Genomic DNA, 23,068 nt, shown 5'->3' with positions numbered 1-23,068 from the left:
GGATGGTTTCATTTTTCCTTTCCAATATCTCTGCCTTTCATTTCATTTCTCCCCCTTTTGCACTAGCTAAGGCTTCCAGTATGATAGTAAATAGGAGTGGTGAACGGGGAGATGCTTGCCTTTTTCCCATTCTTACAGGGAAGCATTCATTAAGTATGATGTTAGCTGAAGGTTTTTTGTAGATGTACTTTATCAGGATGAAGTTCCCTTTAATGCTTAATTTTCTAAGATATTATGATATTATGAAAAGATGTTGAGGGACTTCCCTGGTGGTCCAGTGGTAAAGAATCCGCCTTCCAATGCAGGGGACGCAGGTTTGATCCCTGGTTGGGGAACTAAGATCCTACATAGCGCGGGGCAACTAAGCCCACGTGCAACAACTATTGAGCTCGTGCTCCTCAACCAGAGAGCCCGCAAGCCGCAAACTACAGAGCCCACGCGCCACAACTAGAGAGAGAAAACCCGCACGCTACAACTAGAGAGAAGCCTGCGTGCTGCAACTAGAGAGAAACCCAAGCAGACCGCTCGCCTTATCGAAAAGATCCCGCATGCCTCAACAAAGATCCTGTGGGCCGCCAACTAAGACCCGACCCAGGCAAAAATAAATAAATAAGGGAAAAGATGTTGAATTTCTCAGATTTTTGTTCTGTATCGATTCATATCATCATGTAGTTTTTCTTCTTTAGACTATTATTATGCTTGATTACATTGATAGATTTTTTAAATATTAAACTAATTATGCATTCCTGGGATAAACTCCCCTGAGTTGTGGTATATTATTTATTTTATATGTTGCTGGATTTTATTTAATAATATTTTGTTAAAGCTTCATGATATTGGTCTGTAGGTTTCTTTTCTTGTACTGTCTTTGCCTTGCTTTGGTATCGGGGTGATGCTGACCCCATAGAATGAGCTGGGAACTCTCTCCTCCCCTTCTATTCCTGGAAAAGATTATGCAGAATTGGTGTTATTTCTTCCTTAAATATTTGATAGAATTCACCACTGAAGCGATCTGGGCTTGAAGATTTCTTTTTAAAAAAGATTTTAGGGCTTCCCTGGTGGCGCAGTGGTTGAGAGTCCGCCTGCCGATGCAGGGGACACGGGTTCGTGCCCCGGTCCGGGAAGATCCCACATGCCGCAGAGCGGCTAGGCCTGTGAGCCATGGCCGCTGAGCCTGTGCATCCGGAGCCTGTGCTCGGTAACGGGAGAGGCCACAACAGTGAGAGGCCCGCGTACCGAAAAAAAAAAGATTTTAAACTGCAAATTTATTTCTTTAACAGCTATAGGACTATTCAGGTTACCTCTTTTATCTTGGGTGAGTTTTGATAGGACCTCTGGTGCTTTGAAATGGAAAACGAAGTGAGGCTCTTCAAATTTCTTTATGGTTAACCAACTACCTCATCTCCTTTATTGAAATCCATGTTCACATTCTAACTTCTCAATGAGATCCACCTTGATCTTCCTATATTGAATCTTTCTATCCCCCAGCACTCTTTTTTTAACAGCTTTGTTAAGATACAAATCATATACCATGCAATTCACCCATTTAATGCAGTGGTTTTAAGTAATAAAGGTTATCCCTTAAGTAATAGTCACAGCTATGCAACCATCACCACAATCAACTTTAAACACTGTCATCATCCTAAAAAGAAATCCCATTCCATTCGGAGTCACTCCGCATTTTCCTCCCAAACCCCAGGTCTATTTTCTGTCTCTGTAGGTTTGCCTATTCCTGATGTTCATGAAAATGGAATCATGTAATAAATACGTGGTCTTTGTGACTGGCTCCTTTCACTTAGCATAATGTTTTCAAGGTTCGTCCATGTTGTGACATGTATCAAGACTTAATTTCTTTTTATTATCAAATAGTATTCCATTGTATGAATAAACCACACTTTAGCTGTCCACCAGCTGATGAACATTTGAGTTGTTTCTATTATTGGCTATTATGAATAATGCTGCTGTGAACGTTTGTGTATAAGTTTTTAAGTGGACGCATGTTTTCACTTCTCTTGGTTATATAACTAGACATGGAATTGCTGAGTCGTATGATAATTCAATGTTTAACATTTTGAGGAACTGCCAAGACTGTTTTCCCAAGCAACTGCATCATTTTACATTCCCACCAGCAGTGTATGAGGGTTCCAATTTCTCCATACTCTGGGCAGTATTTGCTATTATCTATCTGTCTTAGTGCCATCCTGGTGGGTGTAAAATAGGTCCCCTGGCACTCTTGGCACTCTTCTGCCGTACTCTTTTTGTTTTCCATAGCACATTTTATCTTCTAACATTATTTCTATTGTTTATTATCTGGCCCCACTTTCCACTAGATTATAAATTCCATGAAGATAGGGATTTTTGTCTTCTTTGCTGGTAAAATCCCAAGCAACTAGAATAGTGTCTGGCTTATGCTAAGCATTCAGTAAGTGTTTGTTGAATGAATTAATTAATGAAAAGCTCTTTCATTAATTAATAAGATGGACCTTATCCTATCCCAGTATGAGACATTGGGAAGTAGATGTTTGTGATTTGGAAAATGCTAGAATTTCGGAGGGAAAAGGCTATAGCTGTTTTCAGTTCTGACTTCATGTTCATATCATTGAGAACTTAAGAGCCTTACGGAGTCTTGAAAAGCCAAAATAGACAAAATAAATATTTCACGAAATTTAATGGACACGTTGAGGGTCCATTCACTTACGTAACTGTACCTGTGTGCTCTGTATGGTACGAGCCTTTTAAAGGTCAATGTGCGGGCACCACGGACACAAAATGGAGGTGGGGCAGGTGTTGTGTCTTAGTTCAACCACTTATGTACTTACGTATTTTATAACTGAAGCTAATCAGACCAAATGAGTGTTAGAAATTCTGTGAATAAGAGATAATATGTAGTAATCTTACCATAATACTTTCTTGAAATCCTTTTATTCTGTTTTCCTAAAGATATATGACGGTATTAAAACAAATTTCCTCTATGCATTAAATGTGAAGGAGACTAAGTGTTCCTCTTCATTTTTTTTCTCCCAGTAGAATGGATCTTTTCTTAGTTCAGTCTTTTTACTCATAGGTGGATTGGAAGAATCATTGTGGCCCCACCTTTTAACTTATGGAACATTTATTATTCATTATAGGTCTGTTTTAGAGGTAAAACCCATTTATGGGAAAGAGCAATATACTGTGAGTGCTAACTTTTTGTATGTTTGTGGTAATTAAAATTAGTGGTTTCATAAATATGAAAACCTTCCATGATGGGTTTAAAATAGCCAGCTGCACAATGAATGACCAAACCATCTTGACCCACCTTCTATAGGTAAATGCAAACCATAAAATCTTACTTCTAAATGGAGTTGAGGAGACTCCCTTGTTTCCTGTACATTCTAGAAAATGTGATAGTGTTCGCTGAATCCAAGCTGAGCTCTAGGTTTAAATTTGCTGAGCCACAGAGCTGACTAGGATCTGAGGCCTCTAGCCTTTCCCAGGGGGAATTTAGGTTTTTATAGGACAAGTGAGCTCAGATAAGCAAGGCATTTTCACTGAGCATTCTATGAAAACATTCTCAAACGTGTCATGGAGGCCATCCATCCATGATACCTAATAATCAGATTTTGCTGATTTCTGATTATAAATGACATTTTAAAAAGAATCAAACCCACTAGAATGAAATGTAGAATTGTTAACTTATGTTTCTTTTTTTCTTTGCCACATTTACTTCCTAAGGGAAATGTGGAGGAAAGGAGCAATGATTCCATCGATTTTTTAATAAAAAAGGCTTCCATTGGGATGAGACATAGTAACTTTGTATTGTTTTAAAAGAGGATCTGATTGCTTATATGCCTTACTTGGGTGGATAAGTTCCTAATTTCATTTTCCTTGGGAGTGGTGCCACTTTTAAACACTTTTAAAGGTACCACAGAACTTCTGGCCTGGGTCAGAGAACTCATGTCAGGAAAGTCCATCATTTTATTTCCTTTTCATATTATTTCCCTTTGTGGTTTTGTTTTGTTTTTTTTCATCTTGTGATATGAATCCGGTCTTTATCACTAAGGGCTAAGTCCTGGAAAATGACTGTTTTTTGGCATATATATTTTCCTGATTCGTTTTCCACTTGGAATATAAATTATAGGTTAATTCGTATTTCTTTTGTTAAGTGAAAGGAGTTTGCTCATCTAGGCTTATAACATTTTTTTGTCCTGAGTTTTCTTCAGCTGCTTTCCCAAATCCAGACTCTTTCGGTTTTGAAATGGATACTCTTAAATTTTTCTTTATTTGAAAGTATAAGTGTTCACTTAGTACCTATTATAAGATACGGCATGAGAGACTATGTGAGAAATACAAGAGAATAAAAAGCATGGGTGGAGAGAAGATTGGATACTGGAAAGCAGTTAGTGAACACATAATACCTCAATGTAGTTAAAATTCTTTGAAAATTCCTTCTGATCTGTTCTTCATCTTAGACATATGGCTGTCAGCCTTAATGTAGTCCAAAAGTATCTTACAATTTAATTTATTTTTAAAATTGTGGTAGAAGACACATAACATAAAATTTACCACCTTAACCATTTTTAAGTGTACAGTTCAGTAGTGTCAAGTATATTTACATTGTTGTGCAACAGATCTCCAGAACTTTTCATCTTGCAAAAATTAAACTCTACCCATTAAACAATAATTCCCCATTTCCTCTCCTCCTCAACCCCTATAATTTGTCTTTTAAAAAGACCTTAAGTGAATCATGTACAAAACATTAGCGACATGAACTAAAAATCTTCTATTGAAATCTGATGTTAACATGTTGCTGGCATTATGTAGTCCTTGCTTGTTGTTTCTCAGTTCAGTGCTAAAGAGTTAAATTTAGTTACTACCCCATGAGGTATGAAAAATGTTCCCTTAGGAAATTCCCTGGCGGTCAAATGCTTAGGTCTGCGCTTTCATTGCTGAGGACACGGGTTCAATCCCTGGTCAGGCAACTAAGATCCCTCAAGCTGCATAGCGCGGCCAAAAACAACAACAAAAAGTTCCCTTTGAATAATTTGTATAATTTGCTACATGTGCAGCATATGAAAAGCATTTTTTTAAACAAAAGTAAATTAATTTTTATTTCTGTTTCTCATTTGAAGTTTTTTTTTGTGATTAAACTTAAAATAGGAGCAAGGTATATAGATATTAATAATAATGATAACTAACTCTTGTTGAGTTTTTACTGTGTGCCAGATGCTATATTAAATGTTTGAAGTCTTCCCATTTACTCTATGGGTAGGTTGCTATTATAATCCCCGTTTCACTAATGGATAAACTAAGGCACAGAAAAGTTAAAAAACTTGGCCTAGGCTCCAGGGCTTGTGAGTAGCATAGCCTGTATTTGAACCTCAGAAGCCTGGCTTGAGTCTTCATTCTTAACCCCTGTACTGTGCTGCCTTCTAGATCAATAAACATACCAGGTAAAAATCTCAGTAGAATATTGTCAAAGGGATATAGATATGTATAAGGAGAAATGGAAAGTAGGGGAGAAAAATACCTACTATTGATGGGGTGCCTACTTTGTGTCGAACACTTTACAAGACGTTTTAATCGTTCTAATGTCCATCCAGGTCATGTTTTGCTACCTCTGTTTTCATATGCAGAAACTAAGGCATGAAGTTGAGGAGCTTGCCTGTGATCACCTGCAAGTTGCAAGCTCTGGATTTGAACTCAAGATGTATTTTTTAAAGGGCTAGAATATATACTTCTATCTTCTAGCTTTTTCCATCTTTAAGAAGAATTGAAATCACCTGATATCACCGTCATAATCAGAAATTTAGAAACAGAATGGAAAGGGAAAGTACTGAAGGGGAGCGTTATATCAAAGTGTAAAGTTAGCACTGCTATCAAACTTTGAACATTATAGTTGCAGTTACAATGAAAAGGAACTTCTTCCCAAACACCAAACATTTTTTGGTATTTTGCCTTGGAAAATAAAAGTTTTAGTGAAGTTACTCTTGGTCCTCTCACTGCAGGCTCAGGCAGGAAGCTAGGTTTAGTCTAGGCATGGACAAGTGTTGCCGGAGAAATAATGTTCTCTATAAATACTGTACATTCTGTTGCGTAGGCAAGATAGTAGGTAGAAGAGGGGAACGTTTAAAATGCTCAAGAGCACAAACTATTTAATCATCTGGAGAAACCTGGTCTGATTAGATACGTATATGAAAGTAGTGAACATGGACTTGGGGGGATGCCTACTGGGTCTTCTTACTTAGACTGGTGACTCACACCTATCAGTTTGAGTTGGTAATATTTTAATACGTATTGTTCATAGGCTAACTAAATAAAATAGGTGCTAAACACCTGAAATTAATATAATGTTGTACATCAATTACACTTTAATTTAAAAAGAAAGCAGGCTGTTAAAGATTATAGTAACCCCCTTTAAAAAATTGACCTAAATTTCACATGCCTGTAATCCTGGACGATAGAATTTAATATTTAAATGAAGGGGAATATCTTAATTTCAGATAGTTTAGTATTACTAAGGTCTCTTTCATATCCACTCTTGGCTTGTCAGCTGGCTGCCTGATGAGTGTTAAGACGAGATATTATCCCATTTCTATCAGCATGGCTGAGTCCCTGAAATGGATAAGATTGTCCTAGAGTAGATGGGGAAGGGTATCAAAGAAGTTCAGGCTCTCTTGAAGCCTCTTCTCTAATGGGTATTGTTTATGATCTTCTAGCTTAAAAAAAAACCTCTTTACCATTCAGAGCTGAGGTTCACTTCTCTTGCCTATCAGGGGGAAGTTAGAAGCTAATTTCTCGAAGGATGATTATCATTGTCTTTATTTCAAACATCTATGTCTTTTGTGGTCTTCACCCTGTTTTGGGTTTACTGTCTTTGAATGTGAAGAGACAAGCAATGGAAGCACACAGACTTTCCATCAAACAGGATGAACCCCCAGGGCACCTGTCTAGTGCCTTTGTGCCTCTCATGAGCTTACGAGAGTCAGCCTGGAAGGAGGAAGGACAAGCGGTGTTTCACGTAGCTCACAATTCCTGGCCTCTAATTACTCTCCTGAGATCACTTGTACTTCCTGGCCCATCTGGGATCGGGGACTTCATTGTTCTAATCCTGAACCTTTATCCCTTGGCAATAAAACCCACGAGTCCCTTTGGATGGATTTGCCATGGCTGTTCCCAGCTTGTCCTCTCTGGGAACAGAAGTGACTTCAGCTGCTGCTCTGCTGTTTGCACAAGGCAAAGGCAATCACCTCTTCTCTCCTCCCATCTCAACTTTTTCTGTCACCTGAAATTTTAGAAGTATTACATACACTGTTCAATGAAAAAGTATGATGCTGAACAGTTTTTTTTAATCGATTTCTTTTTGTTTTTAATAAATTTATTTATTTTTGGCTGCATTGGGTCTTCGTTGCAGCGCACAGGTTTCTCTATTTGCGAGGACCCGGGACTGCTCTTCGTTGCGGTGCACGGGCTTCTCATTGCGGTGGCTTCTCTTGTTATGGAGCACGGGCTCTAGGCACGCAGGCTTCAGTAGTTGTGGCACTCAGGCTCAGTAGTTGTGGTTTGTGGGCTCTGGAGCACAGGCTCAGTAGTTGTGGCACACGGGCTTAGTTGCTCCGTGGCATGAAGGATCTTCCCAGACCGGGGCTCGAACCCGTGTTCCCTGAAGTGGCAGGTGGATTCTTTTTTTTTTTTTTTTTTTTTGAGGTACGTGGGCCTCTCACTGTTGTGGCCTCTCCCGTTGCGGAGCACAGGCGCCGGACGCGCAGGCTCAGCGGCCATGGCTCACGTGCCCAGCCGCTCCGTGGCATGTGGTGGGATCTTCCCGGACCAGGGCACGAACCCGTAACCCCTGCATCGGCAGGCGTACTCTCAACCACTGCGTCACCAGGGAAGCCCGGCAGGTGGATTCTTAACCACTGTGCCACCAGGGAAGCCCCTGAACAGTTTTAAAACATCCTACCTTTTATGTAAAAAAGGGAAAAATTAAAATGAGCATTTGAATATGCCTAAGGAAGTCTGGGGGGATACACAAGACACTAATAAAAATGGTTATTTGCTTGTGGAGTAAGGGTGAGTTTCAATTTGAATAGGTGGGGTACAGGGTAAGAGCCAGTGGGGGACAGAGAGAAGGTGAGATTTTCTACTGTATTCTTTTATAATTTGAACTATGAGAATGTACTACCATCTAAAAATTGCCCAACAAAAATTAACTTTAAAAAGGTTTTCTGGGCTTCCCTGTTGGCGCAGTGGTTGAGAGTCCGCCTGCCGATGCAGGGAACACGGGTTTGTGCCCCAGTCCGGGAAGATCCCACATGCCGCGGAGCGGCTAGGCCCATGAGCCATGGCCGCTGAGCCTGCGCGTCCGGAGCCTGTGCTCCACAACGGGAGAGGCCCGCGTACCGCAAAAAAAAAAAAAAAAAAAAAAAGAAAGAAAGAAAAGGTTTTCTTCTGAGACAAATAATCTCTGTTATCCCTTATATGCAGAATCTAAAAAAATAAACCAAATGAAGATATATTAAAAAAACAAAGAAACTTACAGATATAGAGAACAAACTAGTGGTTACCGGTGGGGAGGGTGAAGAGGGAGTGGCAAATAGGGTTTTGGGATTAAAAGGCACAAACTACTATGTATAAAATAGATAAGCAACAAAGATATATTGTACAGCACAGGGAAATATAGCCATTATTTTTAATAACTTTAATGGAGTATAATCTATAAAAATATTGGATATCTGTGTTGTACCCTTGAAACTAATATAGTATTGTAAATTAACCATATTTCAACTTTTAAAAATAGTATATTTATATATGTTTGTGTTTGTATAAACAGTGAAAGAATATACAAATGACCAGTAAGAGCAAGACTTCCAAATGTGTATTATACTTTTAAATTTCTGAATATGAATATATTACCTGTACAAAATATTAAATTAATATTTTAAGAAAATTTAATGCCATGAATGAAGAGCAACAACAAAGCTATGATAAGCAACTGTTTATTTGTCAAAAAAAAAAACCCCAAAAAACAAAGGTTTTCTTCTGTCTCATGTCTTGAAGGAAAATTGGAAAGCATTGCAGCTGTCTTGGGAAAGTTGAAATCTTTGTAATTATCAACTCAGATTGGAGAATGCCAGTGGTAGGCTTTTGCTTAGACACATTTGGTTTTAACCAGATTCTAAGTATGTGATTGGAAAACATGTTTGGCCTCTTTAAGTCTCAGTATCCTTATCTATTTGATATAAAAATAATTGATTAGCCTGTCTTTCAGGAATACTGGGAGGACTGCTGAGAAAATAAATACAAAAATGCTATCTAAGGGCTTCCCTGGTGGCTCAGTGGTTGAGAGTCCACCTGCCGATTCAGGGGACACGGGTTTGTGCCCCGGTCCGGGAAGATCCCACATGCTGCGGAGCGGCTGGGACCATGAGCCATGGCCGCTGAGCCTGTGCGTCCGGAGCCTGTGCTCCGCAACGGGAGAGGCCACAACAGTGAGAGGCCTGCGTACTGCAAAAAAAAAAAAAAGCTATCTAAGCACCAGATAAACAGATGATTACTGTCAGGTTTTTGGAGGAAGTTGTGTCACTGATTTCCCAAGAGGCGGAAGGGATTGTAGACATCTTCCCCTTTTTTAAGGCTATGAGGGGTAAAAAGAGGGCCTGTGTAGTTCTTCTTTCATATTTCTGCCTTGAAAACCTAGAGACTCTTTGGGCTCTGCTGGAAGAAAATTTAGTGTTAAAAAGCATCTACTTCACACATTTTTGATGAGTCAGAGCTTTTCACTGCTGATGAATAGCAACAGGGAATTTATTGGTTCACATAACTGAGAAGCCCAGGGGCACACAACCTTCAGGCATGGTTTGATCCAGGTCCTTAGAAGCTAAGATTAGAAATCTGCCTCCTTTTTGAGTCTGTATTCCTCTGTACTGGCTTTTTTTTAATTTAGGCTCTCCTTTTATGGAGGCAAAGTGACTGATTACTAGCCGCCCTAGGCTCCTCTTCAGCTAGTTTTACAGATCCAGAAGAAAGAAAACGCCTTCTTTTCCTGCTGTTACCAAAATTCTTGGGCCTGGGTCTCATGGGTACAACTCAGACACAGCCCCTCTCCGATCCAGTCACCAACGCCAGGAAGGTACTGGGCTTTGACTGGATAAGCCTGGGAGTCCTGGAGCCCAGGGTTGGGGTTAGCCTCACACAGGTAACATGGACTCAGAGAGGCGGAAGATGGTTCCTCAAAGGCTAAATATCATGAGGGCTGTTTCTAAGATAAATAGAAAAGGTAGAAAAGGGTACTAGACATGCCTCCCCTACCTCTCTGCAAAAATGAAACAGAACTGAAGTGCACAGTATCTACTCTGCAATGTGTCATTTCTAGCATCATGGAGATGAAATGATACACAAGACATACCTCATAGAGCTTAGACTAGAGTCATGTGAATGTGCAACTATGTACACATGTAGCAATAAAAAAATAGTAAGTGCTATAACAGCAATAATAGTAATAGCTAACATTTATTCAGTGCTTTCTAGATTCTAGGCTAGTCTAACATTTATTTGTCTTAACTCATTTAATCTCCAGAAGAACCAGAAAGTAGCAGCTGTTATTTCATTTTGTAAATGAGAAAGTAGAGGCACAGAGAGGTTATTTAAAAGTGCTCTAGGGTCTTCCCTGGTGGCGCAGTGGTTAGGAATGTGCCTGCCAATGCAGGGGACACGGGTTCAAGCCCTGGTCCAGGAAGATCCCACATGGCGTGGAGCAACTAAGCCCGTGCGCCACAACTACTGAGCCTGTGCTCTAGAGCCTGTGAGCCACAACTACTGAAGCCCATGCACCTAGAGCCCATGCTTTGCAACAAGAGAAACCACCACAATGAGAAGACTGTGCACCGCAACAGAGAGTAGCCCCTGCTCGCCGCAACCAGAGAAAGCCCACGCATAGCAGTGAAAACCCAATGCAGCCAAAAATAAATAAATTATTTTCAAAAAAGTGCTCTAGGGACTTCCCTGGTGGTCCAGTGGCTAAGACTCTGCACTCCCAATGCAGGGGGCCCAGGTTCAATCCCTGATCAGGGAGCTAGATCCCACATGCCGCAACTAAGAGTTCACGTGCTGCAACTGAATGATCCCACATGCTGCAACTAAAGATCCCACACACCACAATGAAGATCCTGTGTGCCACAACAAACATCCGGTGCAGCCAAATAAACAAACAAATAAAATTTAAAAATAAAAGTGCTCTAGTTAGAAAATAAACATGGTTACCATAGGGGAAGGGGGGGGACAAATTAGGGGATTAACAGATGTACACTACTATATGTAAAATAGATAAACAACAAGACTTACTGTATAGCACAGGGAACAGTATTCAGTATTTTGTAATAACCTATAATGGAAAAGAATCTGGAAAAGAATATATATATCTGAATCACTTTGCTGTATACCCAAAAGTAACACAACATTGTAAATCAACTATACTTCAGTTAAAAAAAAAAAAAAAGAAAAAGTGCTTTAGGAGCATAGAGAGTTATTATGGATTCTACCAGCCTGAATAGTGAGATCGCCATGCAGGGGGCGCTGTTTGAAGAGGACTTAAAATTCTAGCAGGATTTCACTGTAGAGGGAGAGGGAAACAGCTTGATTCTAGCAGCAAGACACAAAGGAATGTAGCAGAGGAAGTGCAGGAAGTGTTTAGGAAATGGCAAGAAGTAAAGGTTGACTTTAACATTGGGCTTTTGCAAAAGTGAGGTGAAAAAAGAAGTGAGGGGAAGAATGGTTCTTTGGGACCAGTTGTAAAGGTTGGCTGCTGCTGTGAGGAGTTGGACTTGTTCAGGAGTCTGTAGGATTTGTGAGTAGGGAGAGTGGCGTGGATAAACAAGAAAATGGCCAGACCCCTGAGTGTTTTGAGATGGAGATGTTGGCTTTATTTCTCTGCCTTACATTCTTGAGATGTTTTGGAAGGTTTTTGCAAATGTCCTGTTGGGTGGCATTTTGGTGATTGTAGTTCTTTAAATGATTTAGCTAAGCCCTAGTGAAGGGTCTTTTAAAAAGGAGACCATTTCTTGACATTCTGTTTTCTGTAATGACTACTGAGGGAGAGGTAAAGCAAAGCCAGGCTCTTATAGAACACTTTCCACGCAAGACAAGCAGGTCTCTGTTTCTGTCTCTGTTTCACAGTAAGGCCATTCAGGACTCAGAACCAAGAAGATAACATGGTCCGCTTATTTAATGGTCTCCTATTTGCTCTTCTATTTTGTTCCGACGTTAAACGGTGTTAGAATTGAGAATTAGGACTCTCTTTCCCTGCCAAAAGAAAACACAAGTGGCTTGTGGACTGCAAGATTTACTCTCACAGATACTTCCAGAGTAATATAAAATCTTGGCCCTGCATCCACAGAAAGGAGCTGGCGGCATGTGCCCCAGCCTCCTCTCCTGAATGCAGGCTTCGTGCCCAGAAGGACATCATAAATCACTTATAATTTATGATGAGTCCAATCGTGTGCTACACCCTGCTAGTTGGCTGGTGTCTGTCCTCTACACACTGTGACCTCCCTTCTTCAGAGCATACAGGGACTTTTTCAGATGAGCCATAGGACAGAGCTGAGGATTTTCCCTTGGGCTGGTCCAGCCAAGCAGTCAAGTTGGGAGAAGACTGAAGACTCTTGTTCTTACGGTTTTGCCACAGGTCTCGCTTGCTCTCTCCTACCCTGGAGGTGGGGAAGGGGCAGAAAATAAGACCATTGTTAGCCTGTTTTCTTTTGTTTAGCCTATTTCTTTTAATCCATTGTTTTCAACAAATACACTTTTTTTTTTTTTTCTGAGTGCCAACAACCTGCAAAGAAAGCACTGTTGGGGATACAGCAGTCAATGAAACAGAGTTTTGGTTCTCATGGAGACTACACTTACACAAAGTTAGTAGGTCCCATGTCGGAGGTCAGGACACAGTTTGCAGGTTAAGAAGGATAAAGATTGGAAAAGGAGCAAGCTATTCTCCATCAGGTATACAGGGAAGGGACTTCTAATAAGGTGACCTTTGAGCAAAGACTTGAAGGAAGTGAGGGAATGAGCAGGAAGTGATGGAATGAGCCATGTGGGGGTCTGAAAAATCGCATCCCAGTAAGGCCAGAGGCCACCAGGCAGGAGTTTGCCTCAGGTGAGAAGCAGCAGAGGCTGGAGGGGCTGGAGCAGAGAGAGCCAGGAGGGAGTGGTTAGGAGCTGATCAGGTTGGGGGAGGGCCATCCTGGAGTAGGGGGTGGGGCATCTTAGGGACCATGCCAAGGAGTTGAGATGTTATTCAGTGTGAGATGGACAGCTATTGGAAGTTTTTGGAAGAGTGGTCCTTTTCAAATACTTGAAAAACCAGAGTATAGGTATGAAGTCGGGAAAATGGGACACAGTGCTTCCTTCACTTGGAGAGAACATGAACTGTTGTAATCAGGATTGAACTGTCAGAACTTTAATTCACCCAAAGTGGGGAGTAAAACAGAAATCATGGTTCTGCACAAAGAAATACTGGCAAGGATGTAGAGAAAAGGGAACCCTCTTCCACTCTTGGTGGGAATGTAAATTGGTGCAGCCACTGTGAAAAAGAGTAGGGAGATTCCTCAAAAAACTAAAAATAGAACTACCGTATAATCAGCAATTCCACTCCTGGGAATATATCCAAAGAAAACAAAACACTAATTCGAAAAGATACATGCACCCCAATGTTCATAGTAGCATTACTTACAATAGCTAAGATATGGAAGCGACCTAAGTGTCCATCAGCAGGTGAATGGATAAAGAAGATGTGGTACATATTTACAGTGGAACATTACTCAGCCATAAAAAGAAGGAAACACTGCCATTTGCAGCAATGTCGATGGACCTAGAGGTTATTATACTTAGTGGAATAAGTCAGACAGAGAAAGACAAGTACTGTATGTTATCACTTATATGTGGGATCTAAAAAATAAAACGAATGAACGTAACAACACAGAAACAGATCACAGAAATAGAGAACAAACTAGTGGTTACCAGTAGGGAGAGGGAAGGGAGGAGGGGCAAGATAGGAGTAGAGGATTGAGATAGAAACTACTACACATAAAAGAAATAAGCAATAAGAATATATTGTACAGCACAGGGAAATACAGCCGATTTTGTAATAGCTTTAAATGGAGTATAATCCATAAAAATATTGAATCACTCTGTTGTACACTTGAAACTAATACAATAATGTAAATCAACTCTATAAAAAAAAGAAATCATGGTTTTGCTTGGCCTTGCGGTAAAAATCACACATGCTTTTTCAATTAGGATAAAACTGAGTAACCATGAGGCATCTACTCAACTGGCAACAATACTTTTCATGGAGAAGCCCAACTATTACATTCAGTGATCTGTGTCCTGCTAAGTCTTTTCCCCAGCAGGATTCTGGGTATGCTACAGCTGTGAGTGAGAACCGCCCCCCCCCCCCCCCCCCCCGCCAGCATTACTGCTGTTGTTGAGCAGATGAGTGTGAGCTTCAGAGTCGAAGAGCAGCTGGTGGATACTTGGGATCAGATTCTAGGAGGCTTCCATGACCCACTTTGCTCTCAGTGGACCCAGAGTCACTCTTGCTGTTTTCCACTCACAGACGACTGGCTCAAGTCTAGAGCTGTGGGGAGCGTGGGCTTGACGAATGGGCCGAAGTTACAGGGAGGGAGTGCGATTTTGGCTCCTGATGAGGTATGCCTTCCTAAAAGTGAGGGCGATGGAGAACTGGAGGGGGGCTCTGCCACAAAGGGACCCTCCTGCCTCCGAATGTCTTCAGGCAGGTGAGCACATCTTAGGAATGTTCCTGAAAGGGCTCCTGCTTTGTGTGGTATGTTGGACTAGAATGACCTCGCGGATTCATTCCAATGCAAGACACTTCTGAGCCCATGAAAAAGTGTCCAGTGAATGTGTTCTGCAAACACACAGACACTCTGTAAACATGAGGCACATATTTTAAAAGATGAAGAGTGAGATACTTGTTCTGGGAGTACGGTGGTTGGAACTTGGTGCCTTGACAAAATACCTTCCGTGCTTAGTTGCCTGTAGTTTGTTCTCCTTGGCCCAGGACACAGATATCTGCATAATGTGTTAAAAATGCCCTCAGCCGAAGACCAAACAAATAGCCAAAGGCATTTTCCTATCAGGGCCCCTTTACAGGAGGTAGGGCAAGAGAACAAAGCAGTGGAGTTTGATTCTTGGCAGGAAGCCAAGCTGCCGAGGTCTAGCTCCAGTATTTACATGGAAGAAAGAGGAGGGATTTTTAGCTGAGATTAAGTTAGAATTAAAGCAACAGAAAACTTAACACTAAACTAAAGCGTCCTCTGGGATCCATAACGGAAAGGCAGAAACAAGGGGATATTTTCGGGCTCTCTGATGATTTTTTTTTTTCTAAGTTCAAATATGAAACCTTTTAAAAGGTGCCCAAAGCAGAGATTACAGAATGGCCTTGATTAGTGATCCAGGATCACCCACTATTTGAGCTGGACCACCTGTCCTTTAGCGGCCATTGAATCTCATCCCTCGATTTACAGATAATGGGTCAGGGGCCTTGGAACTTGAAGAGTTCCCAGCATCACACAACTGGCCGTGGAAGTTCTGGAGCTAGCATCCAAGACTTCTGACAACTATTTTGTGTTTTGGGCCACTTTACCGGAGGAGCAAACAATTAGAAGCTCTGTTTCCTAAGAGCCAGGGGCAGACGGCCACAACGACTGTGTTCTGAATAGGCAGTGCCTTCCGTTTCCCAGGATGTGGGCTCGTCCTGCGCCCAGTGGTGCCTGCAGCCTCAAGCTTAGTGCAGCACAGCTGGGGGTCTCTGGGCCCAGCCCCAGGAGTAGGGGCTGAGATCCCGCTGTGAGAGGTCTCAGAGGCCTGCTCGCGCTGGAGGCCCAGTCAGGTGTGAATGGGTCCTACTGAACCCCTCACACAATCTCCGCAGTGCCCCCGTGGCATTGTGGGTGCTCTTGTTTGGCTTCCTGTGCTGACTGGGGTTCTCTCCTCTTTGACAAAAACTGAACACGTTGGAGCTGCCTTTAAGCAACGGTACTCTTTTTACATAAAAGAGCTCCCATAAAAGAACAGCTCCTGCTGGCCCCCCATACCCAGGTAACTTTGTCTGTTGAAATCGCCAACATTTCAGTGAGCTGTTGTCACTTGCTTCTGCAAGGGGTGGTGGAGAGTGGGGCTGGGTGAGTGACCTAAAGGGGCGTGGGGTTTCTGTGTGTGTCTCCAAGTGAACCAATGAGTTGTTCAGTATCATTCTTTTGACCTTTCATTCACTTACTCATTTATTCATTTTCTTGTTTGTTTACATTCTGAGTCTAACCAAAAAAAAAAAGTTGGACAAAACTTAGAACAAAGAGTACACATATGCTATGCATAAAATATAAATGAAGTCAGGTCACTTGCTAAGAAGGAGGAAACAGATTTCATCCATGAATTATATGAAATCTATGGTAAATATCAAGCTTTTCTCTGACTTTTCTGGCAACCAAGATACATAATTCCTAGTTATCAGAAAGGGGGAAAAATCCAATTTCTTTAAGAGACTAAGTGTTGCTATTCTGGGGCTCATGTCATCGCTTAATACACAGCTGCTGGTCCAAGGCATGTCCCTCCCTCCCCCACCCAGTGTCCTAGCATCGGGCCACCTGGAGCACCCCCCCAAAAAACACGTTCTCAGTATGTGTGAGGGTGTGGCTTGGGGCAATGGGGTTTCATTTAGGTCTTGAAATTATGTTGTCCAGGGTGACTTCAGGATTTGCAAATTATGAAGCCAAGGGTAGGAATTTTAGTGGGGGGGGGTCAGAATCTAGTCCCACTGTGCATACCCACTCTCCACCAATGTACCTTTCCTTTTCCCCAAAGAGCCCTAGGTAGATCTCTTCTCTGGCCCTGTTTTAGGTGTCAGGGTGCTTTCTTGAACAGGACATCCAGAGGGAATAGAGATTGGCAAACGCACTTTGAGGAATGTTGGCTCAAAGGATTAGAAGATGGTATGACCCTTGAAAGGGGGGAATGGAACTAGTGGTCATATAGACATGTAGGGTTTAGGAACTAATATTATAGACATATAAGGTGAATACTACTGAAGTCCCACCCTGAGCTCCTAAACTCCTAAACTCTGAAGTTGTACCAGGAATTTAATTTCTTCCAGAAGAAGAGTCAGTGTTGAGATTCCCATTCCTTTACATACTATGGAAACATGAATTAACTCCATCCTCCCAAGACTTGGGATTTGTCAGGGGATACACCAGAACACTCTAGAACTTGTGAGTATGGCAGGGAAAAGAATTACAGAAATGTTGGACTTTTGTAATAGATGATGTGAGAAAGAAAACACTAGAAAAGTAGTCCCTTCTGTCTGGGGTTCAGATGAGTTACCTGAGTGTCTACTGAAAGTTTATTTTCCATATAAGCGCATTCATACATTGCACATTCATCATTCACAGATGCCTGTGTTTTAGAATGCATCATTACTAAAGAAGGGGGAATTTCCGAGTGAGAAGTAGCCTTGGTGCTCCATAGTTGATATGAGATAATGTGTCGGATTCTTGGCCACATTCTGTTATTTGGGAGACGAGGCTCAGTGGCTGAGCTTCAGGTCTTGGGCTAGGGTTATTTGCCCTGTCCTAATTATGTGGATTCCAATCACGTGGTTTGCTAGGCAACCAGAAAAACTGGGGTTTGAGCCTCAAGTCAACAGAATGAATATGCTCGATTCTACTTGAAATGTTTTTCATAATTATTTTAAGCAATGACTTGATTCTTACTTGTGCTTATTCTTTTTAAAAGTATTAGAAAGGAAGATTTCTACAAGACAAAGTAGAGAGGAGCTGATAAGAAGGGGAGTTCTTAAGGAATTGCCTGATCAAGGTGAGGAAATTAATCATACATTTAAAGTAATTTGATCCTTCCTTCTTTGGTCTTTCTTTCATTTTCTTTTGAAATTTAAGATGATCATGGTCTTTGGGAAATAAAGTACCACACTCTGAGAATCTTGCTTTAATTCAGAATGCCTTTGTGGGCTGCAGAGAATCTAAGGTTTTCTAGAGAAGAAATTCAATGACCTTTTTGGTGAGTCCTTCACCATATGTCACCCTAAACCTAAAGCTTTACAAAGCTACTCTGTGGCAGGAGATACAGATAAGATACAAATGCTTACATGATTCATTCTCTATTCTTGAGCTTCAATCTGTCTATACAAGTAAACTCAATTGTTTAAGTAAATGCAAAGTTTTAGCTTGGCTCATGCCTTTTGGTTTCTTAAGTCTACCAGGAAAAGAGAAGAGAGAGAAAAGAGATGGTAAACAGACCTCTCGTCCTTTATACTCTGTAATATACTCAAATGTACGGTCAATAAGGATTAATGGGCAAATTAAATTAATCTGCTTTATGTGTTCTCTCAAGTAATTTTCCCAGCAATGTTCTCTTTTCATTTCTTTGAATCTAGCTCTGTCTGACCATATCACTAACAATTATTATTTCCAAGTGTTTTTTCCCCTACCTCTAATCTTCTTCCCTTTTTTCCTCTATCCTCCCAAGGGGGAATCTTTCTCAAAAAGACAAAGATTAGATAGAAACTGAGATAGACCCTCAAAAGAAATACCAAGATGGTTATTTCTCCAAATAAATAGTACTGAATGATTTTCATTGCTCCCACTACTATAAAACTAAAGGAAATTTTTGTTGCAACATTGCTGACTTACCTCATGCCTTTCCTCACCCCACCCCTCTAAACATTTACTGGGGTAAAATATTATTATTGTGCTTTTATAGGCACAAATAAAATGCTGTTGATTTGGAATTGAAATAATAGTTCTTCTCATTTCCTGATATATATTCCTTGCAAAGAGCTTAACCTCTTTAGGCATTCACTATTTGTAAGTCCAAATGCCACGCTTTTCCCAGCATCTGAATATTCTAGAAGGAGCTAGGAGATGCTTTACTATTTTACTCCTGCAGAGAAAGTAGGGACGTCTGGAGTGAATACTGCCATTTTTCTTGAGCCCTCAAAATTTTAGGCGTTTTATTTATTGTACTTTTCTCACTCCATTTTATGAAGGAACTTAAAGTAGTCCCTAGTTTTCTATTACCTTGAAGCTAGTCATTTCCTTCCTGGGACTTTTAGAAATAAAAAATGTACATCCTTAACATTTTTTTGTACTTGAAGGTGGGCTTGCTACTGGTATCAAAGTTTGCTTCCTCCCTAATCTCCCTGGAGACGGCAGAGAAATTACATGTCCACTGAAAGCTCAGTGCTGGGCCATCACCTTTATAGCGTGGGCCAGTGCACTGTTTTGGTGTCCTTTATTTGGAAACCTTTTCAAAGAAAGGAAAAATTTCTGATCGAAACTGTTAATGAGTATTAAAGTTAGAGACTAAAGGCCTCTTTTTTTACCCAATTAAAAATTATAGCTAGAAAAGCGTTTACTTTTTCTAAAGACAAGTGGCAGTGGTCAGCTGAAAGAAATGCTTAATATTGCTTGGTTTTATTTTGCCTAATCTGTTAAACTATTTGCAAGATGGATTACAATTTCATATACTTACTTTCCAGAAATCTGACTCTATTGGATTATTTTATTTAATGTTTGCAGACCGAACGTGAAAAGTTTTAAAACATAAAATAACAAAACAGTCTTTAACATAAACATAGTGTAGTAGGTTTAATGTTTGGGAAGTCATCAATTACCGAACCTTACTTTCTGCTTTTTGCATGGTCCCTATATAGAACTACAGAAATTACCAAATACTTAGAAGTTCCCAGTGAGACTTATTGTAAATAGAGCCCTTCCCCGCTTTCAGCCAAGGGCTGGGGAAAATAGTTTTCTGTCATTTTTCCAAAAACAATTATCTTGAGAATTTCGGTCTGTTTTCAGCTCTAGCCAGAGACTGGAAGCTGCTGTGCTTGGTGAAAACCTCGTCTCTTCTGCCAGTGAAGGTTCATTCTTTGCCTTCATGTTCTTGACCTTGTCGTAGCTCTTGACAGTGCTTGTCAATCATGCCCTTTATTCAGTGAGCCAAATAGACTTTTAAAATCCGGCCAGCTACCCTGGATTCGACCTCATCCCATTCCACCCCATACCTTCACTCCCAGCTATTATTATTCCTTTTAGATGACCTTTTTTATGCCAAGATCTAACTTCAATCTAAAAATTCAGTGATTGGCCTTCTCTCCTGAGAAGTCCATGGTCTGGTCCAGGTTTAGTCACGTCTTCTGGTTCTTACCTTCCGTCTTTTCCCTAGCTTTAACATGGAGGCATGTAGATGCTTTTGCCTGCATAACAGCCTCCTTTCTTTTTCTCCCATGGTGTCCTCTTTAACCTTCTAATGAGTCACCCAACTTCTGTTCTTACATGATTTTCTTCTTGTCTCTGTTCCTCTGTTAACTGTATCCCCAATGTACCAGTTTACCAGAAAGAGGGAAATCCCTCAAATACTCTCATGCTTCTTATTTAACCACTTATTTCTGTGTGCTTTATCTCTTGGTTTACTTTAAGCTGACGACTCTTGTCTGAGTTTTCTCCTTCCTTTGCACACAAATGCTCCTGTAAGCCTTGGAGTGGGCACATCTTACTGTAACCTGCAGCCTGGCTCAGCACCTTGTCTTGCCTTCCTTTGCTGAGCTTGTATTTTACTTACATACATAAACTATATCAAGGACTTGACTTACTTTAATTCTATTGATAAAATAATACACAAAACTAGAAAACCTTTTCAATACACACACCAATTAATTAATGATAACTTCAGTTCTCCTCTGTTTTATTCTTGAATTCCATATTTATTACAAACATGACTCCTTTTTCTATTATTTCCTATACTTTGGCTTTATATCTCAGAGTAAGTATCTTTCTACATTGTTGATTATTTCTTTCTATCTTGTGATAATCCAGTTTCTTCTTGTGCCCACAATTATTTAATTTTCTCTCGAGGTTTTTTGTTCTGAATTTTAAAAATTAGTTATTTAGTCTACTAAAGAAATTTTAATGTAATAATGGTTAAAACAATTACATTGTCATTAACATAATTTCAACATGTTTTCATTACCAACTAAAGTCATAGAAAACAAAGGTAAATTTATATTTGGGTTACCTAAAAATTGAGGATTTTTATATAAAGAAGTGGTTTTCTATTTTGTCTGGAATTTTCTGTTCTTATATTATTTTTTGTTTTTCTGAATCCAGTACCTGGAAATTATATTGTGTCTCCCCTCCCTCTTTTTTTTACTAGCAAATTTCTTGGAATCCAGTAATAAGAGCTAAGAATCTTTTGTTTTCTTGTTGGTTTGTTGTATAGTCTTTTAAAAATCATTACCTTAATTTTATTGAAATAGTTGAGATCTACTTGCAATGGCATTGCCTTCAATTATTGTCTATTTTAGTTTTATACAGGAATCGGATTATAGGAAGTTACGTGACTGAGGAACAGTTGTTCATTTTAAGTATGACATAATTCTGTGACATGTATTTTACTTATTAAAATGCCATGCTTGTTTTTGTCAATAAGGCCAATGGATTTTATTGTCAAGCCAAAGCAATTCAATCATATTTAATGAAAACTTGGGAGATGGTCTCTGTTTTAGAATGATTGCCAAAATAAGATTAATCAAAAATTGCATAAAATCAGTTCTAATCATGCATTTCTTCAAGTTTGCTAAGTAAAAACTTCCAATCCTTTATTTCAGTTTTACAGTGGCAGCACAGCTTGTTAAAATTTTCCTGATATGAACTACGGTTAAATTTTCAAGCATCACTGAATTAAGAGTTTTGGCAAAATCTCTCTCACTTTAGAAACTCTTAGGAATGTATAAACATTCAGGGGTGTTAAAATTAGTTATTTGTGATTTAGAGAACATAAATTTTAATTTCAGTTGTGATTTTTTAAAATTCCCCTGTAATTGCTTTATTTACATTTTTTTCCTAATGTTTTCAAGTTATTATTAGCCCAGCTTAAAGACTTCCTGGTCAGCTATATATGACAATTCCCTGAGTACATTTTAATATTTCCATAAATAGGAAAATGAAAATACAGTTAGCCTTACTGCCATCTTTCCCTGAATAGAGTAGCAGTTATATTACTGTGTAAAGTTACCATGTCATGGATGTAATATTCTGGAGACAGTGGTGCTTGGAAATGTTCATATTCTCCCACTAATCGTTTGTATGTGTAGTTGCATTTCATGTTATTTGTGTATTTGCATTCACCTTGTGTTTTTGGTGCTTGTTAAAAATGTTTATTCCATTTTTCAGATTCCTTTTTTCACAGGTCAGTTTCTGAATGACAGAGAGACTCCTAAGTATTGACTTCAGCCGAAACTAAGCCCAAGAAGAGAGGGACTCTCCTGCCTAGGGATATTTTATAATTAGGTTAATCGTTCCTAACTGTCTTGAGATGGCTCCTGGATACTCCCTCCATAGCTTCTTTCCTCCAAGACTAAGAATTTTCTAGCTCTTTCATTTGAATGAATTATTCAGTGAAACATGGTGAAAATAGTCCAGGATGTATTTGGTTCCCAGGTCTGAAACATAAACCTGAACCCTACAGTCCTAGTAACTGGAAAATTTGGTTTTAAGAAAGCCATCACGTTAGACATCTAGGTGTTTCTCTCCCCATTTTTAGATGGAGATGTAACAGTTAACTTTGAAAATTCAAACGGGCACATGATACCCATCGGAGAGGAATCTACCCGAGAGGAACATGTAGTAAAATCTGAAGAAGGTAATGGCTCTGTAGCTGAAAAAGCACCACCTCTGGAGGAAAAGGCAGAAGATAAGAAAGGTAAAATCAAGGGAAACCCCATATTCTTTTACAGCTCGAGGTTGAGAAGCAGGTCTTAGGCTTCAAATAGTGACCCTAAGACCAGTAGAGAGGAGTTCTGCAAATACAAAGAGGAGAGAAACGATAACTAGCAAAGAGAACTTGGATGGTTTCCTCAGGTAGCTACATCCATTTTATAAGCACATCATTTAATGTTTTATTAAAGGGGGCTAATTAATAGTAAGAATCGGAAGGGGTGGCCTCTTCTATCATTGGAGATGTCTGGGAATGTTATCCTTTCCTCAGGAGCTTTTTCTCG

The 23,068-nt window shown here is 40.0% G+C and overlaps 1 protein-coding gene across 4 annotated transcripts in view; it reads left to right on the top strand.

The window, feature by feature from the left end:
• PHACTR2 (phosphatase and actin regulator 2) overlaps positions 1-23,068 on the top strand; it is a gene marked incomplete at its 3' end in the record, with an annotated part of 129,515 nt that overhangs the window by 58,825 nt on the left and 47,622 nt on the right. For all 4 annotated transcript variants that reach the window (XM_082855609.1, XM_082855607.1, XM_082855608.1 and 1 more), the window contains 2 exons: positions 17,785-17,865; positions 22,612-22,770. In XM_082855609.1, coding sequence (XP_082711735.1) covers positions 17,785-17,865; positions 22,612-22,770 — 240 coding nt within the window. The remainder of the gene's footprint in view (positions 1-17,784; positions 17,866-22,611; positions 22,771-23,068) is intronic.

This window comes from Leucopleurus acutus, assembly GCF_964270905.1.
Source record: "Leucopleurus acutus genome assembly, chromosome: 15".
NCBI lineage: Eukaryota > Metazoa > Chordata > Mammalia > Artiodactyla > Delphinidae > Leucopleurus > Leucopleurus acutus.
Note: the sequence above shows the minus strand (reverse complement) of the source record. Positions and strands in the feature narration are given on the sequence as shown.